General features: G+C 40.3%; 1 protein-coding gene across 6 annotated transcripts in view; it reads right to left on the bottom strand.

The window, feature by feature from the left end:
- LOC131490564 (ankyrin repeat domain-containing protein 26-like) overlaps window positions 1-19995 on the bottom strand; it is a 246121-nt gene that overhangs the window by 76249 nt on the left and 149877 nt on the right. For all 6 annotated transcript variants that reach the window (XM_058693065.1, XM_058693068.1, XM_058693066.1 and 3 more), the window contains 5 exons: window positions 14233-14269; window positions 13657-13707; window positions 8759-8831; window positions 1866-1995; window positions 1485-1546 (listed from right to left, as the gene is read on the bottom strand). In XM_058693065.1, coding sequence (XP_058549048.1) covers window positions 1485-1546; window positions 1866-1995; window positions 8759-8831; window positions 13657-13707; window positions 14233-14269 — 353 coding nt within the window. The remainder of the gene's footprint in view (window positions 1-1484; window positions 1547-1865; window positions 1996-8758; window positions 8832-13656; window positions 13708-14232; window positions 14270-19995) is intronic.

Genomic DNA, 19995 nt, shown 5'->3' with positions numbered 1-19995 from the left:
TGGTTAACTTCCTTGTTTTGATTTTCACATGAATTTTCTGCCAGGATACATGTTTGTAAAAACACCTTATCCTTAAGTAATCAAGTACGGACAAAGACAAATGAGAAAATAATTACAATTTTACTGTTAACTTTCTTAATCTATGTTTGGTTGTTCCCAAGTCACTGGATTGTAACTTCCTGTAAGAAGTGAAAACTAACTTGCCTCAGCCTAAGACAGAAGAAAAACATGAACTCATAAACTTAAGCTTGTCAGTTTTTGGAATTGGACAATTCATTACATGTTAAATCGACCAAAAAATTAAGTTAGATGGTTTTTAATGTTACAAACCTTAAAAACTATTTAGCTTACCATCCCTTATAACAAGCACTAAAGTGCATTTGAGTACTTTTTAAAGATTAATAACGAGAGAATTGGATAACTTTAAATTATTAGCAGCCAAATCAATTAATATCAAAGAGAAAGAAATGCGCTGGCAGTGTGAATCGGCTTAAGATTCTCTCTCTCACCCTGCCCTCACCTACCCACGTGCTCTGTCCTCACTCTCTCTCTCAAAAGAAATAATGAAAAGAAAAAGAAATCATAAGGAACAGAAAATACATTTACAGGATGGCACTCTATTTACTGAAAAATATCTGTGTGTAAGTGGACTCCCTCAGTCCAAACCCATCTGGTTCAAGGGTCAACTGTATACCTATATGATGTCTCCACTAAGAGACTACAGGAACTTCACATAGCCCCAGATTAGAAAATCAAACACCCATTCCTACTTTCCCATTCTTTTCTGGACACTCCTGCCATTTTATTGGCCTTCAGACATCTTCACATTTAAAACAAGTATTCTGGGGGGGCCTGGGTGACTTAGTCACTTAGGCGCCCAACTTTGGCTCAGCTCGTGTTCTCACAGTTCATGAGTTCAAGTCCTGCATTGGGCTCCTTGCTCTCAGTGCAGAGCCTGCTTCGGATCTTCTGTCCCCCCACCCCCTCTCAACACTAAACAAACATTCACCAAAAAAAAGTATCCTCAATATTTACTAAGTCAATATATGCCACTGTGATCATTTTGTCTTCTATTTCTATAGCACCCTTTACAGGTTACAAAATGTTGCCACATTTGTTCATTACACATAACCAAGAGGTGGGTATTAGTGCCATTTTTAGGAACGAAGTCATTGACATTCAAGCAAGTTTTTCCAAGGTCCCACAGCTAGGAAGTGATGGAACCAAGATGCTAGCATGTCTTTTGATTTCAAATACAGTGCTTGCAGCATTATGCAGCAGCTGCCTGGGCCTAAGAGATCAGGACCTTTTTACCTCCTTCCCTAGTTGTCACCTTAGAATAGGTCATCATTACTTTACTTATATTACTACAGGTATGCCTGCGATGTTATTTTAATTATCCAAAAGTCAAAGTCAAAGCACCTCGTGGACATTTTACCATCACTCCTCCATGCTTATACTTAAAAATAAGAAGAAGACAGTACCTCAGGAAGAGAAGGTGATTCTACATCTTCCTCTTCTCCCAATTCTAATGCTGACATCATATCTATAGGATACGGTCACAGATAAATTAATGTGTTACAGGAAAAATATGTGTTACTATGAATTTTAAACACAGACACATGTCTATCTCCGTTCATGACTATTTCAATAAAATAAAAGCAATAGCAGAAAAGATGTTCAGGGGGTTCAAGATTTTCCGGAAGCAAAAGGGGGCAGTACCTGGGATACTTATAAAGAAAGATAGCAACAGAAAAATATCTTCAAGAAAAAAGGATAATATATTTGGATCTACATACTTTCAGATTTTTCTCATACTGGCATTTAATCATAGGAAAACAACTCACAGAGATTCACTAGCTTACCACTTCTGTAATTTTCATGCACTCCACCAGCAGAAGTCAAACTGTCATTAACTGTTTGCTCTGGTGGCACATTTTCAATAATACCAACACCATCTTCCTTTGCTTCCATTGCTGACTTTGCTGTTCCTTCCTAGAAAAACAGCACAAAACAAAAACCCAACTTCAGAAAAACATCACATTAATTCTTTTTCACGCACTCACCCACTCAGAAAGACAAGCACATACTGTATCTGTCAAGTCATAGCCACGATCCGGGGATGAGCTGGAAATATAAATAAAAGACAGAGTCTGTTCTATATGCTAGTAGCGGTAGAGATGCATGAAAACAGGTAAGGACAGAACAATACCATCCACTAGTTCTGCAAGGGAAGTGAATCACGTACAGTGAACGCACAAAGGAGAAAACACTTACATTTGCGAAGCTCAGCAAACTTCCCAGCTCAGCTGGGAAGATAGGGCTGTATCTTAAAAGACAGACAAAGTACACGGGGAGGGTGTGAAGGGCATTCTAGAATGAGCAAAAGGATCAACTATGAAATAATATAGTAAGTGACAACTCCTGTGCAATATGGCAAAACTGGAGCAGAGTTATTGGGAATGGGATAGATAGAGAGATATTACTGGAATATCAGGACGAAACCAAAAAAAAAAAAAAGAGCAGTGTTATGCTAGAACATGAATTTTCTCCTTCAGGTAATGGGGATGCACTGAATAAGCAGAGGAGTGACATCGTCACAAGTATATTGTGGAAAGGTCACTCTGGCAGCAATGTAGGATGAACGTAAAGGAAGCAAAACCAGAAGAGTACTGCAAAATTATAGGTGAGCGAGTGAATTACAGGAATAACATATGAAAAATGGTAAGCAGGTACAAAATATCGAATGTGGTGAGAGACTGGATGCGGTCATTTCAGGGAAGTTCAGAGTCCAGGACTTTTCCTGTTTCAGGGCTGCTATTTTTTAGGCTAGGGAACACAAAGGACAGAGCAGATTACAGTCAGGAAAGAGGAAAGGGAAAGGGTCAGAAACAATGTCTTGAAACTAGGGCATATTAAATTTAAAGTGCCCAGGGGACTTCCAAAGAAAATGTTAGGGCCGCCTGAATGCCTCATTCAGTTAGCACCTGACTCTTGATTTTGGCTCCAGTCATGATCTCACAGTTCAAGGGTTCAAGGCCCCCGTCTGGTTCTGCGCTGACAGTGCAGGGTCTGCTTGCGATTTTCTCTCTCACCCTCTGTCTCTCTACCCCTCCCCACGTGTGCTCTCTCTGTCTCTCTCTCCAATTAATAAATGAATACACTTTAAAAAAACAAAAAGAAAGTTCAGATCAATGAATTTCAAGTAAGAAAAGGCCATCTGAAATATCTATAAAACATATTAAACTGATATAATAATGCAATCCTACACAGAACTGTGAAATTGTGAAAAGGAAGGTAAAAGGAGGCGGGAGGAGTTAGGATGGCAGAGGAGGGGGATCAGAATTTCCCTTGTCCCTCAAACACAGCAGTATTGAGGTCACAACACTTGGAATACCAGCAATACAGGCTGCATGCAGAGGGACAGGAAAATCTCCACAGGTGCAAAGAGACAGCTTGGCAGGACAGAAGGGTGTGTATGCGAATTGGCAGAAATAAAATGGACAGCTCAGGCATGGAGTGGGGGAAGAAGCCCTTTGGTGGAGTAACGAAAGGAAGAGAGAGAGAGGCTGTGGGAAGTGTATTTGGATATGAGAAAACCTGTCCGGACCACAGACCAAGGAGATGTCCAGAGAGCCAGTTTCTACTTTGCAAAACAGCCTTAGAAGCTAAAAAAAAAATTTTTCAAGGCTGCCAGACTTTCTCTGGACCAGAGCTGCCACCTCCCATGCCTGGTGGGGAGGGAGCCGCCCGCAGGCTCTCAGGGCAACACTGGGAGAGAACACCTTGAGTATGGTGGAAAGAGGAGGTATTGCCCTCCCCAAGGGATAAAGAACCTGCAGGCACGACCCAGAGGCCCTTTGTCCACTGCGCAGAGTGGTGCTATTCCAGAACCAGGTCTGAGCAAAGCGGGATCCTACAGGGTTTTGAATTCCAGCTCAGCGCTCAGGGAGCACAGGAGACTGTGCAGCAAGGCAAGCTGGCCCCCCAGGCTATTCTGTGAGGACGGCCTAAACAGTGAGTTTTGAGACACCTCGTGTGGGCAGGAGAGACTGGGGTGTCGCCATTTCTCTCCCCATGACCAACATCGTGGGGCTTCAGGGGGTGGACAGTGAGCCTCAGTGGAGGCAGGCCCATTACACCAAACCTTGCCTCTCTGTGCCTGGTAACTGCTTCTCTATGGGAGTGAGACTGACACTGATGGGACCAGACAGCCCCTCCCCTAGACCAGCACAGCCACCAGTCCCAGGCACCAATAGACAACGCTCCTCTGGTTTTCTATCTTAGTTTGTTTGTTTGTTTGTTTGTTTGTTTGTTTGTTTTCATTTGAATTATTATTCTTTTTTCTTTTCGTTTTGAATGTTTATTTCTTTATTTGGAGAGAGAGAGAGACAGTGATCAAGCAGGAGAGGTGCCGACAGAGGGAGAGAGAGAGAATCCGAGCAGGATCCATGCTCTCACTGCACAGCCCGATGGGGGTTTCTAACCCACCTACAGCGACAACATGACCTGAGCCAAATTCAAGAGTCAGACGCTTCACCAACTGAGCCACCCAGGAGCCCATCTTTTCTCTCCTTTTCTTTCCCTTTCTTCTCTTTTCCCTTTTTTCTCTTTCTACTCTCCTCTTTCCTCTTCTCCCTTGGGAATCAGCCTAGTAGTCTCGGGTTGACTTTGGGTCAAAGCTATTTATATGTATTTATATTTCCCCTCTGTTCTTCTGTTCTGGTTCTTTGTCTGTTGGTTTCATCGGGGACATTCTCAATACTTTTCCAGATCTCCTTCTTCATTTTCCTCCCTCTGTTTCTGGATTAAGCCCTATAGCTCCTTTGAGTCACTGCCTGGTCTCTTTTTCCACTCCTGTCATCTCTCTCTTGTTTGGGCTAAGGATTCTTCACCACCCTCTTCTCCTTTTTTCCAAGATTACTTCCACAAACAAATCAAAGCACACTGGGTGGAAGGCCCAAACTACCACTCCAAGTAGCGAGAAAAGCAGCCAAAGACGCACCAACAGAGTGCACACGACACACTCCAAAAACACGTGTTCGACTGTCAGGCCCTGGAGAGTGTAGGACCCCTTTGTAATATAATAGTACTCGCAGGTGTGGGACACAGAACAAGCTAGTAAAACACATAAAGGACAGGAAACTAGCCAAAACGACAAATCAGAAGAATTCTCCTCAAAAAAAAAAAAAATTCCAGGAAGAAAGACAGCCAGAGAAGTGCTCGAAAGAGACAGAAACAATATATCTCATCAAGGTTTTGGAATAACACTCAGAAGACTCATAGCTGGGCTTGAAACCAAGCTGCTTCAGAGATCAAGGACCTAACGAATCATCACGATGATGCTGAAAATGAAATGTTGTAAAGGAGATACAAAATAAGCTAGATGCAGTGACAGCAAGGATGGGAGAAGCAGCAGACAGAATAGGTGAAATAGAAGATACAATTATGGACAAAGATGAAGCAGAGAAAGGAAAGAAAGGAAATTACTAGACTACGAGGCAGGTACCAGAGACCTAAGTGATTCGGTGAGATGAAATAATAGCCACATCACAGGAGCCCCAGAAGAAGAAGAGTGAGAGAAAGGGGCAGAAGGTTTATTTGAACAACTTATAGCTGAGACCTTCCCTCATCTGGGGAAGGAAACAGGCATCCAAGTCCTGGCGGCACACAGAATTATTCCCTTCCAAATCAACAAAACCAGGTCAACACCACGACATGTCATAGCGAAACCGGAAAACTACAAAGATAAAGAGCGAATTCTGAAAGCAGCTAGGGACAAACGGGTCTTACTTAATCTACAAGGGAAGACACATAAGGGTAGCAGGAGACCTGTCCCATGAAACTTGGCAGGGCAGAAGGGAGGGGTAGGAAACGGTCAATGTGCTGAATGGGAACATATGCAGCGAAGAATCCTTTCCCCAGCAAGGCTGTCATTTAGAATCGAAAGAGAGAGAAAGGCTTTCCCAGACAGACAAAACCTAATGGAGTTCATGACCACTAAACCAGCCCTGCAAGAGATCCTAAGGGGCGGCTCTGTGAGTGGAAAGCAGCAGAGACTAAGAAGGACCAGAGGCCTCACCTAAAGCATGAAACCTTCAGATAACACAATGACACTAAATCCGTATCTTTCACTAATCACTCTGCATGTGAATGCACTCAATGCCCCAATCAAAAGACACAGGGAATCAGAATGGATAAAACACAAAACAAAACCAAAGAACAAGATCCATCTACATGCTGTCAACAAGACACTGATTTTAGACCCCAGGACACCTCCAGATTCAAAGTGAAGGTAATGGGAGCCACCTATCATGCTACTAGAAGTCAAAAGAAAGCTGGAGTCGCCATACTTCCACCAGACAGACTAGATTTTAAACCAAAGACTGTAGTAACAGATTCAGAAGGGCATTTAATCATAATTAAGGGGTCTATCCATCAAGAGGAGCTAACAATTGCAAATGTTTATGTCCCCAAAGTGAAAGGCCCACATAGATGAATCCATTAATCACAAACATGAATAAATGTATACATACAAATACCATGGTCGTAGCCGACTTTAAGACTCCACGCATGGCAATAGGCGGATCATCAAGGCAGAAAATCAGTAAGGAAACACAGATCCAATGTGTCATTGGACCAGATGTATTCAGATATACATAGATATATATTGGACTTAACATATGCATTTAGATACATGGATATCAATACAGATGTAGTGAGATCTTTTCATTTAACAGCAGTAGAATGCACATTCTTCTTAAGTGTACATAGAACATTCTCCAATATCAATGACATCCTGGGTCACAAAACAGCCCTCCACGAATATAAAAGGACTGAGATCATACCTTGCATATTTTCAGATCACAACAACGAGCACTTGCTCATTCTTTCCCTCTCTCCCTCCCTTTCCAAGAGAAATACAAACATTACAAAAACATTTAGCTCAGCTCCTTCCAACAAAGAGGAAAAAAGAATAATAAACCTTATGGGGCAATGAGTCATGGACGAAAACCACACACAGACCGTAGAATTCCATAACCAATATGTTGACAATGGAGTTGACAGAAAGTGATGTACTAAAAGAACAGACACTAAAGAAATGGTTTCTGCAAGGAAACATTAGGCTACGGGCAAACGATTAAAAAAGAGCATGGTGGGGGAAACACATAGGTGGCTCAGTCAGTTCAACGTCCACCTTCAGCTCATGAGTCATGATCTCACGGATTGTGGGCTTGAGCCCCATATATATATATATATATATATATATATATATATATATATATATAGTGTATACATAAAACAGAGTCTTTGATTCACAGAATACCCCTGATAATACTGACTTTTATCACTCTACAGTTATCTGGTTATAAATACTGTAATAAAGAATTTAATTTTTTTCACTCTAAAAGAAATTGTTCAATTACTGGCATCTATCACTTCCTAAGAGCTATAAATTATTACTACACTAACAAAAGAACAAAACAAGAAAGGTTCCTAACACATCAACTTTCACTATGGAGAAAGAATTGGGAATGAGAATTCTAGGAAGAAATGGGAACCTTCAAAGGATGTATGTAATGGGACACAGATGGGGTTAACAAAACAAAGGCTGAGGAGTTTTTCTCTGCAATTCTAAGCTCACAATGGGAGGATACTAAAAATATACTGTAACCTTCTTTTTTATGTAACTGCTGATTTCCTCAATAGAATTCATTTGCGTTGTTACCTATAAAACACCAAAACGGAATATAAACTGAAGACTTACTTTTTAAATTCACATATTTAATTGTGATATATCATGTGTATTTCGTTACTTTTCAAATTCCATTCTACGGAATTCCATTTCCCTACTCATTTATTCACATTCAAAAACTATGACATTGCTTCTTCCAAGCAAGACTTTATTCTAGGAGCTCCACGAGTCAAACCAGCATGTTTCCTAACCTGCAGTAGCTTCTAGTGATTTAGGGGCTTTGGAATGAATATTTAAATAAATATCACATGTCTGAAACTTTAAATTTTAGAATCTGACACAAGGACTAGGAGGAGATAGTTTTAAAAGCTAGAATAGGAAAGATTTCTGAAATTAGAAATTTGACAACTTGGCTATGAAGAGCCTCTGCTCATAGAGCTACTCTTTTCAGCAAAATACGTGTTCTTCAGGGAGATGCACAATTGTAACTTACTCTTCGTGGAGTTATTTCAAAAATACAGGGGAACACTTTTGTAAGGTAAATGTTGAGAAATAAGGTAAACATCTAAATTTCTACATTTTCTAATATTATTTTAGGCTAAATGTAGAACAAAGGATAGAGACAAAGGAAAATCCTGTATCTCACCAAAATAAAAATTGCCTGGGGCGGAGTGCAACCTACAATAGATACTTGGATCCAATAAGATTTCATTTAGTCATGAGTATTATCAGTCATGTTAGTATCACAGTAAGAATCCTTATCCTTAACCAAATGTCATATTTCCTCCATTATGGGAAAGCTTTTCCCAATATAATTGCACGGTCATTATGTATTTTCCAGCCCGTTCTTTGATCAGCCTCCACCTCTAGGTTTTACCAAAGGAAAACCAAACAAAACAAAACATTCAACGCGCCATGTATCTGTAAAGTGGTTTGTTCTTGCTAACTTTCCGTTACACACGTAAAATGATGATACACAGGCTACTGTTAAATTTTCAGAGTAAGTAAGAGAGAAAACTAAATTCAGAGCAGGAAAGTGAGTTTCACAGGAGGGTACTTTACCTCGGTATCAAAATCGAAGTCTTGGCTAGCTGATGTAGGCCATGAATCATCAGGACCAGGTTTCTCGGAAAGCCTTTAGAGCACAAATATACAACAAAAACATGTTCATTTATTGAAAAACAAAATTTCAAAAATTAAGGGAAAGGTCGGCTATCTGTTTCTTCAACCAAGTTTCTTGGTATAATTAAACGTTGGCCTCTGTTTTCTTCATTAAGTTTTACTTTAATTCCAGTAATAGTAACATCCAGTGTTATATTAGTTTATGAATATAGTGATTCACCAACTCCATACTCACCCTGTGCTCATCATGACAAGGGCGCTCCTTCATCCCCATCACCTCTTTCACCCCTCCCACCACTCACCTCCTCTGGGAACCATCTGTTTGTTCTCTGCAGTTAAGAGCCTATTTCTTGGTTTGTCTCTCCCTTTTTTTTCTCCCTTTGCTCATTTGTTGTTTCTTACGTGCTACATGAGTAAAATCATATGGTATTTTTCTTTCCCTGACTTTGCTTACCATACTACTCTCGGGCTCCAACCAGGTCATGGCAAATGACAAGATTTCATTGTTTTATGGTTGAGTAATATTCCAGTGTGTGTGTGTGTGTGTGTATGTATGTGTGTGTGTGTGTGTGTGTGTGTGTGTATGGATATACTTATACACACACATACATAAATATAGGACTTCTTCGTTCACTCGTTTGTCCATGGACACTTGTGCTGCCTATTGGAAATAATGCTGCAATAAACACAGGGGTGCATGTGTCTCATGGAATTCGAGTTTTTGTATTCTTTTGGGTAGTATCCAGTAGTGCAATTACTGGATCATAGGATAGTTCTGTTTTCAATTTTTTGAGGAACCTCTATACTGTTTTCCACAGGGGCCTCACCCATTTGCATCTCCACCAACAGTGCCAGAGGTTTCCTTTGTCTCCACATCCTCGCAAACACTTGCTTCTCGTGTCTTGGAGTTTAGCCATTCTGACAGGTGTGAACGTGGTATCTCGTTGTAGTTTTGGGGAGCATCTTTTCATGTGTCTGTTGACCATCTGCATGTTGTCTTTGGAAAAATGTCTGGCTATGTCTTCTGCTCATTTTTAAACTGGGCTTTTTTGGAGGGGGGGATGTTGCCTTGTATCAATTTTTTATACATTGTGGATACTAACCCTTTACAGGATTTGCAAAACATTTGCAAATATGTTCTCCCATCCCAGAGGTTGCCTTTTAGTTTTGACAGTTTCCTTCACTGTGCGAAAGCTTTGTAGTTTGATGTAGTCCCCATAGTTTATTCTTGCTTTATTTCCCTTGGCTCAGGAGACATAACTAGTAAAATGTTGCTACAGCCAAATGTCAGAGAAATGATGGCCTGTGCCCTCTTCAAGGATTTTTTATGGTTTCAGGCCTCACACTTAGGTCTTTAATTCATTTTGAGTTTATTTCTGTCTATGGTAAAGAAATTGGTCCAGGTTCATTCTTTGGCATGTGGCTTGTCCAGTTTTCCCAGCACCATTTGGTGAAGAGACTGCCTTTTCCCCACTGGATAGTCTTTCCTGTGTGTGGAGGATTAACTGCCCATACAGTTGTGGATTTCTTTCTGGGTTTTCGGTTCTATTCCATTGAGCTGTGTGGCTATTTTTTACACCAGTACCCACCATACTGTTTGGATTACTACAGCTTTGGAATAAAACTTGAAATCTGAGATTGCGATACCTCCAGTTTTCCTCTTTTGCAATATTGCTTTGGCCATTCAAGGTTTTGTGGTTCTATACAACGTTTAGGATTGTTTGTCTAGCTCTGTGGCAAATGCTGTTGGTATGTTGACCGGGATTGCATTACATCGGTACATCGCTTTGGGTAGTGTCGACACTTTAAAAATATGTATTCTTCCCATCTGTGAGCATCGGATGTCTTTCTCTTTCTTTCCGTCATCTTCAATTTCTTTCATCAGTGTTTTACGGTTTCCAGGGTACAAGTCTTTCATACTTTGGACCCTGTGTTAAAAAAGCTTTCAGTTCTCTATTTTGCCTCCACCTCTCCTAACCTGTGAAATCTCCAGGAAAGACCCAGTCTGAGTTTCCATAACCAAGTGTGACAGGCAGGGAATTTTCTGAAATGGTTGAGAATTAAATGTATAAAAGTTACCACAATGACTTCTCACCTCACATCTGTCAGAATGGCTCAGTTTCAACACACAGGAAACAACAAGGGTTGCTCAGAGTGTGGAGAAAAAAAACCCTTGTGCACTGGTCATGGGATGTAAATTGGTATCGCCACAGCGAAAGCCAGTATGGAGGGGCCTCAACAAATTAAAAACTCAAATACCATAGGATCCAGTAATTCCACTACTGGGTATTTGTTTACCCAAGGGAAATGGAAATACTAATTTGAAAAGATATATGCACCCATATATTTATTATAGCATTATTGACAATAGACAAGATATGGAAACAACCCAAGTGTCCATCAATACATGAACAGACCACGTACACACACACACACACACACACACACACACACAAACACACACTGGAATATTACGCAGCTATAAAACAGAATGAGATCTTGCCATCTGCAACATCATGGACATACCTAGACGGTATGAGGCTAAGTGAAATAAGTCAGACAGAGAAAGACAAATCCTATATGATTTCACTTCTATGTAGAATCTACAAAGGGGAACAAATGAACAAACAGAGAAAAAGCAGAAACAGACCCATAAATGCCGAGAATTGACTGTTGCCAGGAGGGAGGGGAGGAGGGGGGATGGACAAAATGGGTGAAGGGGAAAGGGAAGATCAGGGTTCCAGTTACAGAGTAAATAAATCACAAGGCTCAAAGGTACACCATAGAGAATCTAGTCAGTGATATCGTAATAGCATTATACATTAACAGATGGGAGCGACACTTATGGCGAGCATGGTGGAACATCCAGAGTTGTTGCATCACCTATTACATTGTGTGTCCGGTAGACCTCCGTTTAAGTAAATATACCAAAGTGAAGGTTTCTATGTTATGAGTGGAAGTACTAACTAGAGATTAAAAGATTAAAAGTTCCCAAGGCCAACTTTGTTCCTACACTGGTCTTGCCTTATTGAGGTCCATAATAACTAGCAAGACCTTCCAAGCTTTCAGGGGCATTCAGCTACCCAAGGAGAGAGACTGCGATCAAAATGGTCCTGGTAGTCGTGCCTCCATTCCTCTCTATGCTGCCTGAATATTTTCTTCCCTATGAGCTCCCACTCCTCCATCACTCTTTGGCATGGTTCAGTGACATTCTCCAACCTTTCAATCTTTAGCCTACGAAGGCACAGACTCCTACAACAAGGATGGGCTCAAATGACCGAGGGTAGGAGCCATGTTCTGCTCCTGGGGAACAAGCTAATTGAGAGTCTCAGTCATCCACACAGTCACCTCAACTTAGGCATGTTATCACCTATCCAGATGAAGCTCCCCTACTGATTTGACAAGTCAGTCCTACCCCTGCCCAGCCCTACAGGTACATGGGAAGGGCATCACAGATTTAGGAAAAGAGGTGGAGTGAGGAGACAGCTTGCCTTGGGCCGTACATCTCTGTAGTTCAGAATCTCCACCCCCCACCCCCAATTCCTTGAGAGGATCTAAGCCTTCCTCCCTTAGTGGGGGTGGAAGGAGAGGATATCATATTTCTATTTGCTGTAAACAGACTCTTCCCAGCAGCTCAAATGATTTGTAATCTCTCTCATCAGAAAATCTGAGGTATGCTCGCACCTTCAATGAAACCAACACACACAAAAGCAGAAACCTGGTCAGGATCCTCTTGAACTCTCTATTTGAATATGCCTTTCTAAACAACTCCCCTGATCCTGGGTCCTTCATTCCTGTCATTCACCTTTATCTCACTTGGCATAAACCCCCATATTCTGACATCTTTTCTAAAACTCTTATTCCTATCCAACTCAGTGTTGTTCTTCTTGAAACCTGGTCTCCTCTGCTAATTCAATTCTTACCCTCCTTCATTGTATTCATTAGACCCACTCCCCAGCTTTTTCTCATTAAGACATTTACCTGCAAGATGAAGACAAAACCAAAGAAAGGAAAGAAAGAAGGAAAGAAGAAAGAAGAAAGAAAGAAAGAAAGAAAGAAAGAAAGAAAGAAAGAAAGAAAGAAAACCCGAATTTAAATCTCATTTCTGTCAGTTATCATATCCAAATAGGTCACTTCAATCTCTTTTGAGTTTCAAATTCTCCATGGAAACAACCATTGGGCAAGGAGGTTAAACATAGGTTGAAGTACCAGAGGGTATTTTGATGAATTAATCTCTGAGGTTCCCTACATCTTGAGATTCTAAGTACTTTTGATTTGGCCTCTGGAAAAATGGAGAGTCCTTAGCTGGCAGAAGCGGAAAAGTTAATGGAAAAAAAAAAAGAAATACCAAGAAAACCAGAGAAGACAGTAAAAAGGTAAAACCACAGTACAGAAAAGTCATGGGGAAAGAAATCTCGGAAAAAAGAGAAAGTTTCCTATAACTAGTCAAGGGTACTAGCCCAAAAGGAAACCAGACTGGGAACTTAGGCAACAGAGAATCATACAGCAATATCTTCGAGACAGAGGCTGAATTTAATTAACATAACATGGTCTACAACTAGATATCCTTCCCTTACAGAAAACTCATTTGTCTCAAGAAGACGGGATATCACCACATCTAAGGACCTGCCTGACTAGATCTTGCTTATTATGTATAAAGCGTGACACCATGGCCATAGCTGACATCCACCCTAAAATCTCTGATGGCAAAAACAAGGGACTAGTTACCACTGCACTAATTACTTTTGTGAGAACTAGTGGTCAAACATATAAGGGCAAATGCTTGGACTAACCTGGTTTCTTAAGAAAACCCTAAATTAGAGTTCCGACATCATTACCTTTGACATTCTGAGTTGATCTGTCCTACGATCTGTGTCTTCATCTCAGTGCTGCTGAGGAACCAGAGAATAGATGTGGAAGCTACACAGGCTGATGGCCAAACCCCCTCAGCTACTCATTAACTATGGGATCATGGGGCGAGTAATCAACCTCCCTGAACCACAGTTGCCAGAGTAATTAAAAGTAGGCTACAATAACACAGCTACTTTGCAAAGCTATGCAATGACTATATAACTTAACAGATGTTATGCATATGATATAATGTCCAGTCAAGGGTAGAAGACTCAAAACTGCTTTTGTTCTCTGCGTTCCCTTAGGAAACACATAATTTTCAGTTCATTCATTTCCTTTCCTTTCCTTTCCTTTTCCGTTTCATTTCGTTTCATTCCTTTATACTTTGAGAGTGAGTGCACACAGAAAGAGGGAAAGATACCACGAGGAGGCTGTCAGCGCAAATCCCGATGTGGGGCTTGAACTCACAAACCTGAGTTGAAATCAAGTGTCACACCCTTAACCGACTGAGCCATCCAGGTGCCCCAATAAATGCCATGATTACAAATCCATAAAAATCCTACCCGGTGATAGAGTCTTCCTCAGCATTCTTATCTGCTCCTAAAGAAAAAAGCAAAATACATGTTTAATCAACAATCGAAAAATATAGGAAATTACAAGTGTATGGCTAATGATTTGTTAAAAAGTCTTCCTTTGGGACCACACCTGGAAACCACACTACACTGAATGGTAATTATACCATTGGTAGGCTTAAAGCACTAAGAAATCTGACTTCCTCCTCTATATTGACCAAAAGCAAGAATGGGTTTTATCGGAATTTGACACTTACAGGTGGACTGATGTTTACAATGACCATCACTGACCGACTCCATGACACTGAAGGAAAATGGTATCATTAGGAGAATGATTATCCTAAGCTGACAACGTCAAACTGAAACTAGCATGATTTTTCTTGACTTCCACTACTAGAGGAGTTAAAAGAGAGTATCTTTATTTTGCTCTAACACGGCATAATTTCCCCAGCCCTTCAGTACAGACTGTTCAGTTTTAGGATGAAACACCCCCTCACAAAGTGTGCTCTATAGCTATTGTACTTTGCAGCATGGCCAAACCATAGCAAACAGACTCTCCCTGGCCTTATTTCCAATGGCAAGGTAAGTAAGAAGGATTTGGCATTCCAGTTTGATAAAGTTCTAACCTCTTGAGACTGTCTCCTTCCATTGCTAGAGAGTCTATCTAGTCCCACCGCACATCACAGAGGAGGATGATCCCAATGTGAATGCTATGTAGTGGTTCATGATGTCATTTTTCTCAACCCTCCCCATTAGGTCACACACATCTAGAGAAATCATGCTTTTTTTTTTTTCATGGAAGGCATATATTATCAGATCCTCTACTGATGAGCAACAAAACAAAACCAAGGGCAAAGAATATCTGGAATGCCTACATTCAAGTACGGGGGAATTTTAATTTTCTAAACATTCAAGATGCCCACTGTATGATTCTTACTATATGACACTCTGGAAAGAGCAAGACTATGGAGGTAAGGGTTGGGGTGAATGTAGGGATAAAGGGGCACAGCACAGAGGACCTTGAAGGCAGTGAAACTCTTTCACACGATACCACAAAGGTGGATTCACGTCGTTACACATTTGTTAAAACTCACAGAATATATAACACCAAGGCTGAACACTAATGCAAATTAGAGACTTTGCCTGAAAATGATGAGTTAGTGTCCGTATAAAATGCACCACTGTTGTCAGGGTGCCTGGGTGGCTCAGTTGGTTCAGCGTCCAAGTCTGGATCTGAGCTCAGGTCATGATCTCACAGTTCATGGGATCAAGTCCTGCATCAGGCTCTTTGCTGACAGCACAGGATTCTTTCTCCTCTCTCCCTCTGCCCCTTTGCTGCTCACACGCATGCATGCTCTCTCACTCAAAACTAAACAAAGGAACTGAGAAAAAGATACTACTCAAAATGGACCACTGTCATGCAAGATGTTGACAACAGGGGAGGCTAGGCGTGTACGGGAGCATGGTATGGCATATGGAGACTCTCTGTACTTTCTATTATATTTTGCTGTGAACTTAAAACTGCTGTAACAATAAGGCTCATTAAATGTAAAAAACAACAACAACAACAACAACAAAACACGGTATCCATTGAAGCTACTCTTACCATATATTAACGCATGATACAGTCACCTTGAAAATTAAGATAGATATGAAAGTAACACAGTAGGGGTACTGTCTCCCATATGGAATTATATGAAAATACATAAGGCAACATACAAAAATACAAAGGTTATTTGTATACTTAGGAAAGAAAACAATTGGTGAATAGGATCAAATATCTTATAACTATAAACAGGAATTCAGCACTATATGAATCAAACCTGGGTTTTGCATATAATTAAGAGATTTTATTCTAATTTGAAATCAAAAATCATTATGTTGATCGTATCTAAGAATCATAAGGAAAGCTTAATCACATCAAAAAAGATTATAATGACCTAATATGGCCCTAGTCTTTTTTGTACAAATACCTACTTCATATGGATGATAAAACTGAAACCAGTACCATGGTAACCATCATATTACTTGCTAGTAAAATAAAATTTTAAGACACCACCAAATATTAAGTCAGGGCTATAATTCCTATGCAGAACAGGTTTCATCCAGCAGGCCAAAGATGGCTACCCTCAGAACATCCTACTTGAATGACTGGCCCTTGGTTGTTCCCTGGGATCTTGGACTTAAGGAGGGTTCCCACCATTTCCTAGCTGGTCAAGAGTGGCTCACTGTGCCTAAGTGCTGGTACAATCAATGTGCTTAAGGCCGTACACTTGATTTCCTTCTGGAATCCTGGAATTTTGGCACATGCTAAGGAGAAGATGCCTATGTGATTAGTGTTTGATGAAAACCTTGGGCACTGAGTATCCATAAGCCTCGTACTGGCAGACAACATTTCACTTGTGCTGTCCTAATTTCATGCTGGAGGAGTTAAGCACATCCTGCTAACTCCATAGAGAAAGGATTCCCGGAAGCCTGCGCTTGGTCTCCTCTGGACTTCACCCCTTGCACCTTTTCTCTGTGCTGATTGGCCTTTCTAGCCTGTCCCCATACCAAACCACAGGCATGAGTACAACTATATGCTGAGTCCTGTGAGCTCTTCTAGTGAATAATCAAATCTGGGTGTCATTGGGGTGCCTCTAACACAACTGTGTTATATGAAATTTTTATTATTTGGGTTGATGTCTTACACGTGGTTACAGTCAGAAGGTTATGTCACGGAATACCTGTCCTGGAATCTCTTTTTCTTGGTATTTGCCTAGAAAATTCCTACATTCCTATATATCCATTTGAAGAAAGGTTTCAAAGGAATAGATGAAATCATGATGTCAGAAAGTGTGAAACAAGCAACAATCCTATTTTACTCAGAAAAACAAAAGAGAGAGAATCCTGGTGGTTGCCACTATGTTCTACCATATACAAGTTCCTCTCAAATATGAAAAATCTGTTCATTTTCTCCAACTCACTAGGACTTAGTTCATTTTTCTGGCAGATAGGAATCAAAGAAGTAACAGGGATCGTTCTAGAAGAAACAGAACTATCAGACCCAGTATAAAAACATACTACCGATTATATTTTTTTTGTTTCTTTTCCTTAATGTCTTAGAAAATTAAAAATATAGTTCACCTATTAAAGGCAGTTATTGCCAAAATAATCAAAAAGTCATAATTACTGTGTCCAAATTGTCAGGGGAATTATCCACTCCACCCTGAAAACAGCAGATTTGAGAATTAAAGATCAATAGGACCCATTTGGGGGAAGGCAAAGTGAGTTATCTTATATACAATTGGTTCAAAACTTGGTATTCCAATTGGGCATATATTCTTGTTAAGTCACAGCTTACCAATTTCTGAAAAAAATATTAAAGCAGTTCACTTTAAAACTGTACCCTACAAAAATTTCTACCTGACGATCCAGAAAATGCTTTCAATCCTGACAGAACATCATCACTGACACTATCACTATCACTGTGTGTACAGGTAGAAAGTCGTTTTGCCTAAGAAACTCATAAAGATGACACAACCTTGAGATTAGGTAGACCAATGCCTTAGAAGGAAACATACATATACGTTCAACATGCATATGGTGGAAATGTATTCTAATAGTAGTAGATTCCAAGACAATTTTCCTTAGAGCTTTCTTTAGGGATGAAATTCAGAAAGGCAGACTAAAAGGAGAGATATCAGAAGAAGGCCAATCAAAAGAAAATAAAGAGAGACAGCACTAACAAAATACAGTCAGGTATTCCAACATAACAAAAAAGACACAAGCAAAAATAATCCCGTATTGACTTTTTTACTGACATCACTAGAATTCCCAAACTACTGAGAACTCGTAGATTCAGCGCATCACCTGACATTTTCTCCTTGTTATGATATTAGTTTTCTGCAATAACATATTGACACGAGGTCAGTTTCTCCAATCTGCTGCTCTGGAAACTATTTCTGATCAAAACTTCAAACTATTAAAAATACAGCTGTCTCGGGATTCCATTCCAGAGACAGGGCCTGACAGTGGCTTCCAGCTGTTACTGCCAGATTTTTGCCTCAGTATTCATCCAGAAGAGTTATTCAAAGACTTGAGGAAAACCTCAAGTACTCCCACAAGAAGCATGTAAGAACGACAACACTTTTCCTCACACTTGACTCCTAGGTTTTGACGATTATGGAAAAACGCTGGGCAAGTATACTCACCAGGCTAGACCATTTTCCCTTGACCCTACCTGGGTAGGTGTTGCATTTACAAAAAGTTAGATAGGACCTTGGTGGATATGTTATTTTTCCCCATTTGGACACCGAAAGCACCAACCACGTAAATAAAAGGCCTTACAACTCACAAATTGTTCTTTTGAAAAGGTTACCACCAGAGAACTTTTAAAAGTTAAATCCAACTTTCTTTGTAGTAATTTGATAAAATACTCCTGCTTGAAATTTTTCAAAATTTTCTCAACATCACTTCCTTTAATTCCTCGCCTACTTTTTCCCTAGCACTCCTCAGTCTTCTTTACTAACTGCCATTCTTCCATCCATTCTCTCTAAATTGGTATTCCCAGGGTTTGTTCACTGGCCTTCGCATTCTCCATGTTCTCCATCATGGACAAGTTCAATCTTTATCCAAGCTATGACTCTGCCTAATAATTCTCAGCAGATTATTTCAAATCTGCACCTCCAATCTTGAAGGTCTATCTCCAGCTGGAAACTCCTATTATTCAATTATCCAATGACTGAGAATATCCTACATGGATATTCCATCAAAGTCAACATATACAGAAAACTACTGGTCTTCCTCATTCCTGCTGCTCTCCTCTGTTCATCTGATAAAGTCCTACTCATTCTTCATATCCAATTTAAATGCTGGCGCACAACCTGGAAACCTCTGAATCTTCTGAGAGTTCTCTCTCACCCCCTAACTTTTTATATTCAGGAATCACAAACTCATATTAACTGTACTGTTTCTGTCTCTGCTTTATGTTTCCCCTGCTACTGCCCTAGTCAAACATGAGTTCTTAACTGATGATTTTCACAGGGAAAAAAAAGCCACCAAATATTATTGTTATTTCTTAAACAAATAAAATAAAATTCAGCAAAACAAATGAGAAAGACACAAGGCCCAGAAAAAAAAATTAATGGAATAATTTGAACCCCCTGACGTTTTCAATCTACACAGCTGAAAGTTTCACAATGGACTAATACCAGGCTAAGAAAACAAGAGCTTCCTTTGCCTCCCAGTCTCTTTATGTGGTTTCCTATAACCTATCCTCCATATGAGGGTTCAGCAAACTACAGCCACAGGCCAAATCCAACCTGCCATCTGGTTCTGTAAATAATGTTTTATTGGGGCCTAGTCCCATGTCTTCACTTACATATTGCTACAGCTGCTTTCATACTACAAGGGCAGAGCTGAGAGACCACATCACCTAAAATATTCACTGGCTCTTTAGGAAAAAGGCTTGGCCATAACCAGAGTGTCCTAACTCAATTCTAATCTTCTGAGTCTTCTGCTTCAAATTCTCCAAAATCCCTGCATCAAATACTGCTGCCTCCCTCCCTAAGAGCCATTCCATATTCTTCATTCTTGCTAGAGAATCACAACTTTATTTGGACATTACTGTCTCCATACACAAAGAAGGTGGCCTCACCCTGGCTTCAAAAAGAGAAAGGATTATTCTAAGCTAATCACAGTACCTGATTTACCAGGGACCGGTTTAGGAGTGAGTATGTGATGTAACCTAGTCTTTAAAATGCTAGAGGAAGT

This window comes from Neofelis nebulosa, chromosome 11, assembly GCF_028018385.1.
Source record: "Neofelis nebulosa isolate mNeoNeb1 chromosome 11, mNeoNeb1.pri, whole genome shotgun sequence".
NCBI classification, from domain to species: Eukaryota; Metazoa; Chordata; class Mammalia; order Carnivora; family Felidae; genus Neofelis; species Neofelis nebulosa.
The sequence above is the reverse complement of the archived record's forward strand: the minus strand, read 5'-3'. Positions and strand labels throughout refer to the sequence as shown.